Source organism: Carettochelys insculpta, chromosome 2 (assembly GCF_033958435.1).
Source record: "Carettochelys insculpta isolate YL-2023 chromosome 2, ASM3395843v1, whole genome shotgun sequence".
Lineage (NCBI taxonomy): Eukaryota > Metazoa > Chordata > Testudines > Carettochelyidae > Carettochelys > Carettochelys insculpta.
Genome location: NC_134138.1, coordinates 233,613,753 through 233,628,547, shown reverse-complemented (window position 1 = coordinate 233,628,547; position 14,795 = coordinate 233,613,753). Strand labels below are relative to the sequence as shown.

Sequence of the window (14,795 nt, the reverse complement as noted above, 5' to 3'; positions counted from 1 at the left end):
GGTTATCCTGGAAAGGAGCAAGGCTAAGGGAGTAAACCCTGACAGAAAATCTGGAGGGGAGTCCTAAGGCGGTTCTGTGCCAACTTCTGGCATTAACCCGGCAACTCCTGCAGCTGAGCTGGTACCAGACATAGAGGTTATCCTCTCCTTTGGACTATATCAGTAAAGCCGAGAGGGGAACACTGGCGTCTGGGCAGCCCAGGGTCCCAATAATCGCCCAAGCTCGCGCCTGGAGAGGTACTCCAGCATCACTAACAGCGTTGAACCAACACAGGCGGTAACAGATACCGGTTATAAGCTCTTGCTCGATTGGCATAGAGAACGAGTGCCAGGGGTTGCCTCCGACAGTAGGAGAGATCGTTGCATCTCACTGGACAGTCACCGCCCGCCTCAAGCTGGGCAGCCCCCAGCCAATAGGGTACTGTCCCGGCACAGTTCACCTGCTTCACTGGGTGCGTGAGGCTTAAGGTTCCCAAACCTGACAAGTGACCTGAAATCTGAGCATCAGGCAAACCAATAAGAAAATCAACAAGAAAAGGAAACCATCAAGGTTTTAAGCTTGCTTGCTGGAATGTGCGGGCCATACTGACAGGTCTGACTGAAGATCTTCAGGACATCAGCAACACCCGAAAGACCACTGTCATCGATGAGGAACTGAAGAGGCTCCAAGTTGACATTGCTGCTCTGCAAGAGACACATCTCGCAGATTCGGGATCTCTAAAGGAAAAGGACTACACCTTTTTCTGGCAGGATAAAGCCCAAGAAGAACCCAGGGAGTATGGTGTTGGCTTCACCATCAGAAACACACTTCTACAAATGGTGGAATTAGTCATGGGTGGATCAGAAAGACTCCTTCAGGTCATACTTCAAACTTGCACCGGTCCTGTCCACCTGATCAGCGCTTATGCCCCAACCCTGTACGCCACACCAGAAGTAGAAGACAAGTTTTATGATGTGCTTAGTGCTGCCATAGTGCAAATACCTGCTCGCGAACAACTGTACATTCTGGGTGACTTCAATGCGAGAGTTGGAGCCGATCATGACTCGTGGCCTTTCTGCTTAGGCCACTTCAGTGTGGGAAAAATGAATGAAAATGGTCAGCATCTTCTCGAACTTTGCACGTACCACAATCTGTGCATCACAAACACATTTTTCCAAACCAAGCCACAGCACAGAGTGTCATGGAGACACCCACGCTCAAAACACTGGCATCAACTAGACGTGGTCATCGCTAGACATGATAACCTCAAAAACGTCCTTCTGACACGCAGCTATCATAGTGCTGACTGCGATACAGATCACTCGTTAGTTTGCTCCAAACTCAAGGTGATTCCCAAGAAGCTGCACCACTGTAAACCAACTGGAAGGCCCTGCATCGATGCCAGAAAGACGGCTAACTCAGAGAGAGCTGAAAAGTTCAGAGCGACCCTTGAGAAGAATCTGCGCAGCAACCGTGGGGGTGCCGATGTGACATCCAGATGGCAATATCTGAGGGATACAATGTACAACATGGCCTTGTCGGTGTTTGGAAGAAAAGCTAGAAACACAAATGACTGGTTCGAAGCTAACTCCAATGAGATGATTCCAGCCATCGAAAAAAAGCAAACTGCGCCCCTGGAGTACAAATGTTCGCCAAGTCAGAATACCCTGCAAGCACTCAGAGCAGCCAGAAAAACAGTACAGCAGATGGCCAGACGCTGTGCCACCAACTACTGGCTGTAGCTATGCAGCAGCATCCAGATGAGTGCTGACTTTGGTAACCTCAGGGGAATGTACGAGAGCATCAAGAAGGCATTAGGACCCACCCAGAACAGGATGGCACCTCTGAAATCCAAATCTGGTGAAGTCATCACTGACAAAGCCAAACAGATGGAGTGCTGGGTTGAGCACTACTCCGAGCTGTACTCAAGCGAGAACATTGTGGTCGACTCAGCCCTCGATGCCATCGAACTCCTACCAGTAATGGACGAACTGGACCAGGAACCAACTGTGGATGAACTGAAGAAAGCCATTGACAACATTGCAGTAGGAAAGGCCCCGGGCCAGGATGGTATACCACCAGACGTAATCAAGTGTGCCGCAGACACTCTCCTGGAAACCCTACATGAGCTACTGTGCCTGTGCTGGAGAGAGGGAAAGGTTCCACAGGACATGCGCGACGCTGACATCATAACCTTGTATAAGAACAAAGGAGACAGAAGCGACTGCAACAATTACTGTGGAATCTCCCTCATAAGCATCACTGGTAAACTGTTCGCTCGCGTCATCCTCGGCAGACTCCAGAAGATTGCTGAGAGGGTGTATCCTGAATCACAGTGTGGATTCCGCGCAGAGATCTATCGTCGACATGGTCTTCTCTCTGAGGCAGCTGCAGGAGAAATGCAGGGAGCAGAGGAAGCCACTCTATATTGCCTTCATCGACCTGACCAAGGCCTTCGACTTGGTCAGCAGGGATGGACTGTTCAAACTGCTCCACAAGATGGGTTGTCTGCCACGGTTACTCAAGATGATCCAGTCTTTCCACGAAGACATGAGAGGAACTGTCCAATACGATGGCACATTATCGGATGCTTTCAGCATCAGGAGCGGCGTCAAACAAGTATGTGTCCTTGCTCCGACATTGTTCGGGATCTTCTTCGCGCTCCTCCTTAAACATGCCTTTGGATCTTCAACAGAGGGCGTCTTTTTGCACACAAGATCTGATGGGAAAGTGTTTAATCTTGCAAGGCTGAAAGCTAAATCTAAGGTGCGGGAAGTCCTCGTCAGAGATATGCTGTTCGCAGATGATACTGCTGTCGTTTCACACGCAGAAGACCAGCTTCAGAAGCTGCTGGATCAGTTCTCCAAAGCATGCAAGGACTTTGGGCTCTCCATCAGCCTAAAGAAGACAAATGTACTTGCTCAGGACGTTGCTGATTCTCCATCAATCAGCATTGACAACTATACGTTAGAGGTCATCCACAAGTTCGTTTACCTCGGGTCCACCATCACTGACACCCTGTCCTTGGAGACTGAGCTAAAAAGGAGGATCAGTAAAGCAGCCACAACTCTGTCCAGACTCAGCGAGAGAGTGTGGAATAACAACAAGCAGTACACTCACATCAAAATGCAAGTCTACAGAGCCTGCATCCTCAGCACCCTCCTTTACGGCAGCGAGACTTGGACCCTGTATGCCCGCCAGGAAAAGAGGCTGAATGTCTTCCACTTGCGCTGCCTCAGGCACATCCTTGGAATATCGTGGAAGGACAGAGTATCCAACACTACCATCCTTGAGCAAGCTGGAATCCCAACTATGCACACCCTCCTCAGGCAGCAGCGGCTCTGCTGGCTTGGCCACATCCACAGGATGAATGATGGAAGGATCCCAAAAGACATCCTGTATGGCAAGCTATCCTCTGGCAAAAGACCTCCCGGACGCCCCCAGCTGTGCTACAAAGATGTTTTCAAGAGAGACCTCAGGGAAGTAGACATCAAGCCAGACAGCTGGGAGGAGCTGGCAGACGATCACAGCAGATGGAGGCAGGAACTATACAAGGTCCTTCAGAAGGGTGAGTTGAGGATCATACAGCTAGTAAAGGAGAAGTGAGCCCACAGAAAGCACAGCAAGGACCTGCCAGACACCCATTACATATGCAACAGATGCAGCAAGGACTGTCACTCTCGTGTGGGTCTTCATAGTCACAGCCGACGCTGCAAATGAGGATGCCAAACGGAACTACGAAGGGCGCGTTCCATAGTCTATGTAGACTGAAGGATGTTACTAATCTAATCACTTTCAGTTCCCCTTAATCTCCTTAATCTCCATGATCACTCTTCTCCACATCCCTCACCTCACCTTCCCACAGCAACTCCTCTGGCCTCACTCCACCTCTTGAAGTCTAAACAGGAAGCAGGCCTGTGAAACTACCTACTTGCAATGTCAGCTTGATAGACACAAAGGCAGGAGGGGAATTGGAGGGACAGAACACCATAGGCAGTTCAGAGAAGAAGAGATACTCTGGAAACAGTTGACAAACCATATTCATGAGTAGTGTCTCTGAACTGTGCTTAACACATGGTTTGATTGTATCTGAACAATTTGCCACTGCAACACAGGGACGCTGATAGGGAGTCTTATATAAGCACTCCTGAGGCATCTGTTAGATGAGAGTTGGAGGGAGTGGCATAGAAGTTAGAGAAGGTGGAAGGAAGAAGAGTGATGAGTTGGTGAAAAGGATAAAAGGGACTAGAGGAGGAAATGGAAAAAGGAGACAAGGACAGGCAGCTCAAAATTAATTTTAAACATTACTTATGGAGAAGGTTGGCATACAAACCTTCAGGAACACAGAGGTTCATGCCTAGCTATAAGGAAATGTCTGGGGTGAGAGGACAGGGAGTGGGTGAGTAGTAGAGGCAGCTAAGTGGTTTGTTCCAACAGCAGAAGCCAATCAGAATGTACATTGACCTTACATTCGTTGATTCACTGTTCAGCATCCTCATACTCTGATTGCCTAAGATTCATTCCAGGTCAGGACAATTATTTATAATTTGAGTCTTTTTGACTGTGTCTGCACTTGTATTCCTCTTTCGAGAGAGGCATGCAAATGAGGGAAATTGAAAATGCCAATGAGATGCAGATTTACATATCTGGCACACATTTGCATATTCATCTTTCAAAAGAAGAAAAGCAGTGTAGACGCGGCTCTTTCGAAAGTAAACCCCATCTTCGAAAGAATCCTTCTTCTCTTTTTTTATGGGAAGAAGGGTTCTTTCGAAGATGGGGTTTAATGTCAAAAGAGCCATAACTATGTAAAAGAGCAAATAACTATGTAATGGAAACAGAGATCAAGACATTCAAAAGTTTAAGTTTCTGAAGCAACATTGACTCAGTCAAATTTCATAATGAGACTAGATATGTGATACAATGCTCAGATGAAAGAGTGGAAAATTATTTAAAATTAATAACTAGTATTTAGAGTGACAATTTGCAGACTCAATTGTCTTTGAGCTGCAGGTTCAATGAGTGAAGCAGCTTTTAAAAAGTTAAATACACATTTATTATATAGTGTCTTCATTTATAATTGCTGACCCACATATTATTGTATACAAGTTGAACCTTTCTAGGCAGCGTCGGGACCTGACCAGTGCTGAATGAGAGAATTTACAAAACCATGGGAGGTCAATATTGTCTAGCAGCAATTACCAACACTTTCACTGCTTACTGGTCTCTTAGAAGACATTTAAGGTTAAGTTAGAGCTACATAGCAACACAGAACACTGAGATCCAGGACTAGCGGGTGTAAACAAATTTTATGGGATCATGGTAAACTTGGCCACACCTATGATAAGTGGACATCTGGCTAACCAAAACCATGCTGGATCACTGCAGGCCAGAGAGGTTCAACTTGAGGTTCCATAACTACAAGTTTTCTATCTCATAGGCTATGTCTAGATTACAGGGATTTGTCAACAGAAGTTTTTGTCAGAAGACATCTTCCAGCAAAACTTCTGTCAACAGATTGTGGCCAAACTGTTTTGCTCTGTCGTCAAAACAGCCAACTGGAAGCACAGCAGACAGGGCTGGACAGTGTTCCAGAAGCTCTGTCTGTCAACAGTGGACCCCCCAGAACATCCAGACTGGCTTTCTGATGATAGATCTCTGTCAACAGAGGCACTATTTCTTGTGGGGAGTGGGGTACAGCTGTTGACAAAAGTGGAGCATTCTTTCGACTTACTGTCAACAGGACACCTTGGGAATCTGGATGCTCCATAGGTTTTGTTGGCAAAACCCTCTTGTGTAGACATAGCCATAGCTACTTCACAAATAGCAACATATGGAAATGAAAAGGCACATATGTTGTCCTCTATTCACTCTTTCCTGTCTACGTCATCAAGAAACACTGATCTTAGGGCATACAATACCTCTTAAGAGATCCCTTCTTTCAGTAGCTTTATTAGTTTTATGTTAAGATTTTATCAATAGAACAACCGTTCCTTATCCTTTTGTGCTCAGCAGTAATAGTGCAGACTTGTACTAGAGTTCACAACATTTCTACTGGTTTTAATTTGTCAAAAACAATTAATTTTTCTTTTACTTACAGTTAGAAACACAATCAGTAAGAAGCAACTCTGAGTTATGTTTTCCATTGCGGAGTCTTTCTTCAGTGATATGTTTCTGCTGACCCTTCTGGGAACTGAACAACAACAATCATATTAGACTTTATTTATCCACGGCAAGTTGTAACAATTTTCTCTCCATATGGTATTCTGTTAAAAAAGTCAAAACAAAAAGCAGTCAAGTAGCACTTTAAAGACTAGCAAAATAGTTTATTAGGTGAGCTTTTGTGGGACAGACCCACTTCTTCAGACCATATCCATATGTCCCACGAAAGCTCACCTAATAAACTATTTTGCTAGTCTTTAAAGTGCTACTTGACTGCTTTTTGTTTTGATAGTGTATAGACTAGCACAGCTTACTCTCTGTTACTGTTAACAAAGTGTTTTCTGTCTTTGTTTTTTTTTTAAGTTTTATGTGTGTGTCCATGTGTTTATGATTTCACTGAACACACTGAGGATGAACACGTGTTTTCATTTTTGTCTCACTGAATAGGTTTGATTTCTTTATTTTCTATTAGAATAATAAAATAAATTGAAAACTTCCAGAACAAAAATAATTTCAAAATAAAAGATTGAAATGTTTCATTCCAAAAGTGTCAAAAGGGAATGGTCTTACACTGGCTCAATATTTTTCCTCCAAACTGTAATCTACTTTATATCCCATAATTTTATTGAAAAAATCTAAGATTTTAAAATTTCATTTTATCCTTTACACTTTTAAAATCTTATTTTTTTTCAATAAAATTATGGGATATAAAGAATCAATCTTATGTTTTGAAATTATTTTAATTATGGAAGTTTTAAATTTATTTTATTATTCTAATGGAAAATAAAGGAACCAAAATTAAAATTGGTTTGGCTTTGTCAAAATGAAATGTTTTGATTGGTTGGAAATAAATTCCGCCCCCCCCCCACCCCACAATTTGCTTTGTGGAGAATTTTCAAATTTTCTGGTTTTATTCAAATTCAAATCAAAGCCTATTGTTGAAATCTCAAAATCGTTCATGAAACAGAATACAGTCATCAACATAACACTTCCCCGGCAGTGGCTCTTAAAAAGACCTAAAATTCCCTGAGAGGAACATCATTATCCGAAGTAGCATTAGATTTTCCCCCGGAACTCCCCAATGCCAGTTGGGCTTTTTGAGTGCCTGTTCTATAAAGAATAACAATACACTACTTGATGATAACATATGAATTGTCACAATTCTTTCAAATCCTGCTGGCAACTTTACCTATGCAAGTTTTCTCCAGTACCACAGATAACCTTCAGACATTGTAGGAAAGTGATCAGACCATCACACTTGTATTTTTCTGATTTCTTAGAATCAGAGACTGAGATGTGTTCAGCAGAAGTCTTGGGATATGATCCTGCAAGGTTTCATGTACATGGAACTTCCAAAGACAGCAGCAGTAGTTCTGAGGACCAAAGACTTACAGAATGTGGCCCCTTTTGATTTTACAGCTAGTGAGCGCATACAACCCCCGACATGGAACAGCGCACCAGCATCAACATTGGAATTCGATACACTTCCAAGCACTCTGGCATGAAACAGATTATCCTACAGGGTGAAGGAATAACAATGGATAAATTCTAATCTAAGCAAGGCTTCGTGGCAGGTTGCAGCGAGCAACTGCCACTTCTACTGCTCTTGTGCAGCAGTCAGACACATTAGTATTAATGGCCCATGTGGTTTGAAAAGATTTTCAAACAAAAATGGCCTGAGTTTTCCCTGCCTCGTCTCTTGTGTGGTGATTTACATCTATGCCAGCAGTTCTCAACCTGTGGGTCGAAACACCAAAGTGGGTCGTAAACCTCATTTTAACAAGGTTGTCGAAGCTGGTCAGGCCCACCGACAGACAGATTTGGGCAGATGGCAAAAGGAGTAGTTGCCCCTGGGCTCAGTAATTCAAAAGTGCCCAGAGCTCCTGGGCGCCACTGCCACCTCTACTTCAGGACCAGAGGCGTCTGGAGCCCTGGACCCTTATTGCTGCCGCAGCACCATGTAGCACACACTGGGCAGCTGTTAGGGCTGCCTAGGGCAGGGATGTGGTGCAGTATGCTTTGCAGGCTGGCTGCAGCAGCCTTGCCCCTTCCACCCAAGGCTCCATCTCTCCACAGAGCACAGTGCACAGAGCACAGAGCTCCCCCGACCCCCGGCAACTTGCCCAGAGACCTCGCAAATCTCTCAGCCCCCTGAGGCTGGTGTTAGACTTTCTGAGGCCCACGGCCAAAGCTCAAGCCCCACTAGCTGGGATCAGAGATGAACACTATGAGCTCAGTCCTGGGTGGCATGCTTAGGTTGTAGCCTCTCCCCTTCCCCACAACTTGGGGCTGAAGCCCTTGGGTTTTGGGCTTGGGGAAGTGCTGGCTTTGCTCCCTGACCCTAGTGGTGCATTAATTTTTATTGTAAGTAGGGGGTCATGGTGCAATGAAGTCTGAGAACCCCTCATCTATGCAAAATAAATGGAAAGTGGGTATAAATTGTTACCAAATCAGAATGAGAGTATTTTATCCATACACTTTTGCTCAGATGTGAACGGTTACATAACATAAAAAAAGCAATGGACACCTAGACCCAAAGGCAGCAGATTTGCATCTGATAAAATGTAGTCCCTATTTGAACCTGGGCAGCGTAGTGGAGGAAGCTCAATACTGATGTAAAAAAGGTTAACAGTAAAATTATTGCTCTTTTACTGAATTTCAGGAGATACCTGTAATTATTTTATACCCATCATGCTTGGACAGCATAATTGCACATGCCCTATTAAGAACTCTAAGACAAACTTAAAGGCCACGTCTACACTAGCAAGTTTTTTTAAATATTTTTCGAAAGAAGGGTCTCTTTCCAAATATTCAGAGGCACACCAACATACAGAAAGGATTCTTTAATTGCAAAAGAATGTGGCCCTCCTTTCAAAAGCACTTTTCCACTCCCATTTCAAGAAGAGTGCCTTCTTTCAAAAGGTTCTTTTGAAAGAAAATGTGTGTCGATGCTCCAGAGTCCCCCCCATCCCCCCTTTGTTTTTTTCCAAAAGAGCAGTCCTCATGGGGCCTGATTTTATAATCCCTGGCCTATTCTTTTGAAAGAGAGCAGGCCATATGGATGCTGTTTCGAAAGGGCATATCACTCTTTTGATCTGCTTTTTTGTGTGTGGATGCACTCTGTCTAAAGAAGTTCTTTCAGAAGAGATCTTCTGGAAGGCCTTCTTTTGAAAGATCGCTGTAGTGTAGGTGTACCCAAAGTCATTCTAGGTGGCTTCTGCTTTCTGGCAACTAGCAAGAGGCTCCCAAAGAGTCAAGTACAATAACACTCTCAGACATAGAATACTTGTGGGTTTATACAAGTTCTGTAATGCAGCTTTTATAACTTCTACCTTGTTTCAACACTATACTATTATAGGCTTTTGCTACTGTGGTTATTACTGTATATATTTAGATAGACAGACAGACAGACAGACAGCTCTATAACTATACATATTTGCTTATTCTGTTTGTATAGAAGATTTATTAAGGCACCTTTAGTTCCAACTTGTAAATATACTGCAGATGACGGGTTTCAAATCCAAAGACAATTTTGGCTAAAAGACACCTAGATCACAAGGGATATTGTCCGTGAAGCCAGAATCACTGCTTAAGCAACGTCCAGGCCAAACTTGGGAAGGCAAGAGCCACCTCTCCTGAGATGGTGAAGATGAGACGATGCCTTCCCAAATGGCTATTTAAATTTAAACGCTCTTTAAGAATTAATCAGTTTAAAAATACTATTTTAAGAATTGAAAGCTTTTATTGTTGACATAAGAATGCTTGGACTTACGTGAAGAATTTCAACCCTTACTAAAACCCTGAGAAAGCTAAAAGGACTTCAGAAAATGGACTGAGTAAAAGTAAAATTTTAAATTTCTAGTTATGAAGATGTTCTAAGCCATTTCTCCGCCCACTACCCCCAAAAGACAAAGGCAGGAGAACAATTGGGGGGAAGAAAAATTGCAACTCTGCTGCATATGCAGGAAGAGATGCCACATTCACGAACTACAAACACTACCAGGAGCAATCTACAGACATACTAAACTAATGAAAGAATGACTAGAGTGAATTTCAATCTAAGCGACCCTGAACAAGGTATATTTTCCCCCTTACTTGAAATTCAAGGCAAGCAAGCAGTATAAAATTCTCTGAATTAAGCATACGTGTGCCCTCCTTAAATGTACAGCATCTTCATGTAGGTGTTTCCTGTCTGCATGGTTAGAGACCAATGCATGAGAACAGGGTGAAAAGCAACAAGAATATGGGGCATCATTTCTGTGATGAATCTGCTTAAATGTGGAGATTGGGTGCCCAGCAGAGGACTCCTAGGAGTGTGGTTGCAATGAAGCTGTGCTACTGGGGAACTGGAGGGAACAGGCAGGGACACACCTAAGATCTGGTCTGGAGGATGAACTCTCTACTCATTCTAGAAATGTGCTTCATGAACCCTAGAGTGTGGCAGGCCCACCCAGTAATGTCACCCGATGAAAGGAATGTTCTCAGTCATTTTTCATCGGAACAGAAGAATGGAAGAGGTTTCAGGAAAAGAGGGTGGAACCAGAAAGTTTGCTGAGACATGAAGAAATGAAAACGAAAGGATTTGGAAGGAAGGATGAATATAATAATATTTCAGTCATTCATTTGTTCTGCCAGATAATACTGGTATTGTTTTAGTCCTTTTAATACTGCTGAAGATTTTCTAAATGAACATTTATTGCCCACACGGGGCAACATCTGTCAGTGCTTGATTAATTTTACTCAGTTCTTAGGTAGGTGACACCCATTCACTTTCATAGGAGTTTACTTGTTTAACAGTCTCAGGGTTTGGCGGGGAAGTAAACTCATTAACTTTCTCTTGTAAAAAGCAACCATCAATACCAAAAAACTTCTAAATAATATCAGGATATTGGGATATGAGTCTCTAGTTGGATCAATTTCAGCCAAAGTTTCAAGAAAGCCAACATCTGCAAATGTAATAGAATCCTTCCCAGGCCTCTTTAAAGAAATTGCATTAATGAAACCATTTTCTGTCTTTTGAAATTACTGTTAATCAGCAACATTAACATATATTGTACAGGCTCAGTGTTCTTATCAGAACAAGGCTCAGTCAGAGTGCCCGTTATAGGAAACTTGCATCTGGACTAAGCTAACCTGGTGTTAAACCTAGACCCAGAAGCCAATGACCTGGGTTAGTTGTACAGGGCAGACATAGCTCTAGTTTTATTAGAGGATAATAAGGCAAAAATCCTAACGATAAAAACCAGAACAATTATGAATCCCAGTAAAAATATCACCCGTATATTAAAGGCAAAAATTGTGGAGTAGTAGAATAAAAGCAACAAAGTGTCAGAAGAGGGTAGAACAGAGGGCAGCAGTATTGTAGCATGACCAGAGGAAGGAACGTGGCAGAGCATTTTTATTGCTTTAAGACTGCTTAGTAGAGAGAAAAGGGGTTTTAGGCACACCAACGGCGGCCACTTATCATATGATAAGTGAAAGCAAAAACGCTGCATGAATGCAAAGAAAGAAAGAAAGAAAGAAAGAAAGAAAAATCAAAAAATCACCAGTCATTCCACAAGGTAATCTAATTCCTTACCGTGTAGCATTATTGTGAAAACTGTGGTTAAAAAGACACCAAAATATTAATATAAATTATTTAGAATGAACTAAAATTCCAAATGGCTTTAAAAGCACCTTCAATATTTGAAGGTATATATCTGGCAATGGTGTTTACAAAGAAATAATTACACCTGCAATAACTTAAGTGTTAAGAAGTAAATTGTGTATACCCAAAATATTGGGCTCGATTCTCAGCTAATCATTGACTTCAGTAGAGTGACAGAGTTAAGATAGATTAGGATCTGAAACACTATGTGCAAAATTAAAGGTATTGTTTCCAAATATAGATCTGTCTTAGTGTTTCCCAGCATCCTACACCATAGTTAGTGCTCTACCAAATTCACAGCCCTTTCTTGGTCAATTTCATAGCCATATGATTTAAAAATCATTATTTCTGGTATTTAAATCTGAAATTTCATGATGTTTTAATTGTAGGGATCATGACCCTAAAAGGAGTTGAGGGTGGTTACAAGGATATGTTAAGGAGGTGGGGGAGGGGGCTGTAGTTCTGCTGCACTTATTTCTGCACTCCTGCTGATGGTGGCAATGCCTTAAGCTGACCAGCAGTGGGAGAGCAGTGGCTGCTGGCTTGGAGCTCAGCTCTGAAGGCAGAGCCACTACCAGCAGGAGTAAGGATGACATGGCACGGTACTGTGACCTTTAATTCTGTACTGCTGAAGGCAGGGTGCTGCTACAGAGCTGGCCTCCAGGTTAACAGCCATGCCTCTCTGGACAACCCTCTTTGAAGGCAGCACAGAAGTAAGAGTGGCAATATCGTGACTCTCCTAAAATAAACTTGCAACCTCCTTGGCATCTCCCTCTGGGTCACAACCCCCAATTTGAGAAAGGCTGGTTTCCCCCTGTAAAAATCTGTATAGTATAGAATAAAAGCACACAAAAGACCAGATGTCATGGAACAGACCAAATTTCATGGTCCGTGGCCTGTTTTCCATGGCTGTGAATTTTGTAGGGCCCTAATCATAATAAATAATCCACAAAGATAATATTAGTACCATGCCTTTTTAAAAGTTAAAGCTAAAAAAACCCTAAATAAACAATAATTGATATTCTGGTAGATTTTTTAATATTAAAATATCATTGATTCTAACAGCTCAGGCAGAATGTGACTTCCATGCTGCTTTTGCAACTCTTTACTGCTTTTGACTTATGTCACAGGTTGAGAGTACAGTACATTCCACGCAATGCAATATATTGGGGACATTCTAACATTTCATTGATGAGCTAATGGACCAACAGCAATAAGGTTAAGGAAGGCAATGGAAGCCAAAGGGGTGGTGTTTGATCTAACTCCTTTCAGCTGCCAAAATCTTTCTGTACCACATTAATACGATCTTTGTTTAATGAGTTGCATGTAACATTACTCATTACATTGTGCTCTCTTTGATCAATGTACACATTTCACACATCACGTCTTGTTGAATAGTACTAAGCAGGGTCTGAATGGTGTGTTTTAGATGCTTCCAGTATTCACATTCACAGGATTAAATACTGAAAGGGAAAATTGTTATAAAAGATTTATGTGCCGCTAAATCTTGATGTTCATGTTCTATTTCTACTCTGATTTTACTCAGGGAAACTCCTATTGGCCTTTTGTTGTAAGCCAGGCCTGCCAACTGCTGTGGGTCAGAGGCAGGGAGGATAGGGAGGTCAAAGAAGGCAACTGCAATGGGGCCTGGTGATTCAAAAAGGACTGGGGCTCCCAACCTGTTTTAGTGCTATTGGGGCAGTGATAGTGGCTGAAGCCGAAGATCCTTTTAAATCACTGCCGGAGCCCTGGGTGGGGAACTCTGCTCAGCACTAAGGGCTGGCTGGGGAACAGGGCTGTGGTGCAGTCTGGGTGATGCTGAGGGCTGGCTGCACCTAGTCCTGTCCCTTCGACCTGAAGCCCCTCTCCTTCTAGGGGTGTGGAGCTGGACCGCCTTGCCAAGAGGCCTGGCAATTCTGTCGCCGTCCCTCACCCCGCTCCCCATTGTAAACACATAATCTTATCAGTTGTTATTACGAGCAATTTAATAACAGTGAGGAGGAGAAAAATAGTGTAATTTCCAGTTGTCTCTATTTCTTATATTGTTATATGAAGTGTGAAAATGATTAGATTGGATTACAAACTGAATACCCAGACATATTTTTGAAGGAAGTTTTTTCAAATTTGGAATAACTATTGTTGCAGATGCAGCTGGGGTTGTTTCATCCTAATCCTGATCTCATTTATAAGAAATGCAATACTTCTTATAGCTTAATGTAAAAGTGTGCAGCCAAAGATGCTGTAACACTGACATGAAAGGCTTACAACAACTGTTAACCCACCTATACTGAAATTAATTAAAGAGATAATTTGGAGCCATTATCCAATTTTTCTACATAGTTTTAAAACTGACTTTGTAATGCTGTCTGTGGAGGATATTGACATTAAACAGAATTAAAAAAATATAGGCCAGATGATTGAACAAGCCTCTTTCCAGAGCCTATTACAGATTAATTAACTAGACCTGGAGAAATACATCCATAGTAAATTTTGCTTCCCATGTTCTCTCTACCACCAACAATTTAGATACTAATATTTTAAAGGCTTAGATTGAATGTGACAGTTTCAATTAGGACAAAATCAGCACATTGCTAAACTTTCCATTAAACATGTATTACAATCCCTGAATAGGAAGCTTACATATGGCATATTATTACTGTGCATTTTTTAATTACGAAAGCTCCAAAATGAGGTTTTAATTAAAAACCACTGCAGAAGTGTCCTTGGCTAACATTTAGATTTAAAGATTTAATGTGCATGGTAATTAAGCAGGAAATATTCCAAATCAATATGAACATTCACATATTTCAATGAGAGTTAGAGGTTACACTGGAAATAGAGGAAAAACTGTTCTTAGCTTTCACACTGAAATATTTCTCCTGCATCCATACTTGTGGCAAATCTTGTAATGCCTGATTATGAAAAATGCTAAATGCTTCCTGCAAAGTATCGCATGTTCTCATTTCCCATTGACTTCAACAGGGGCTAAAGATGCACAGGACAGTG

The 14,795-nt window shown here is 42.4% G+C and overlaps 1 protein-coding gene across 1 annotated transcript in view; it reads right to left on the bottom strand.

The window, feature by feature from the left end:
• The window catches only part of CALCR (calcitonin receptor), a 268,591-nt gene that overhangs the window by 115,945 nt on the left and 137,851 nt on the right, over positions 1–14,795 (bottom strand). The window contains exon 2 of the mRNA XM_074986222.1: positions 6,079–6,173. Within this exon, the coding sequence (XP_074842323.1) occupies positions 6,079–6,126 (48 nt within the window). The 5' untranslated portion in view covers positions 6,127–6,173. The remainder of the gene's footprint in view (positions 1–6,078; positions 6,174–14,795) is intronic.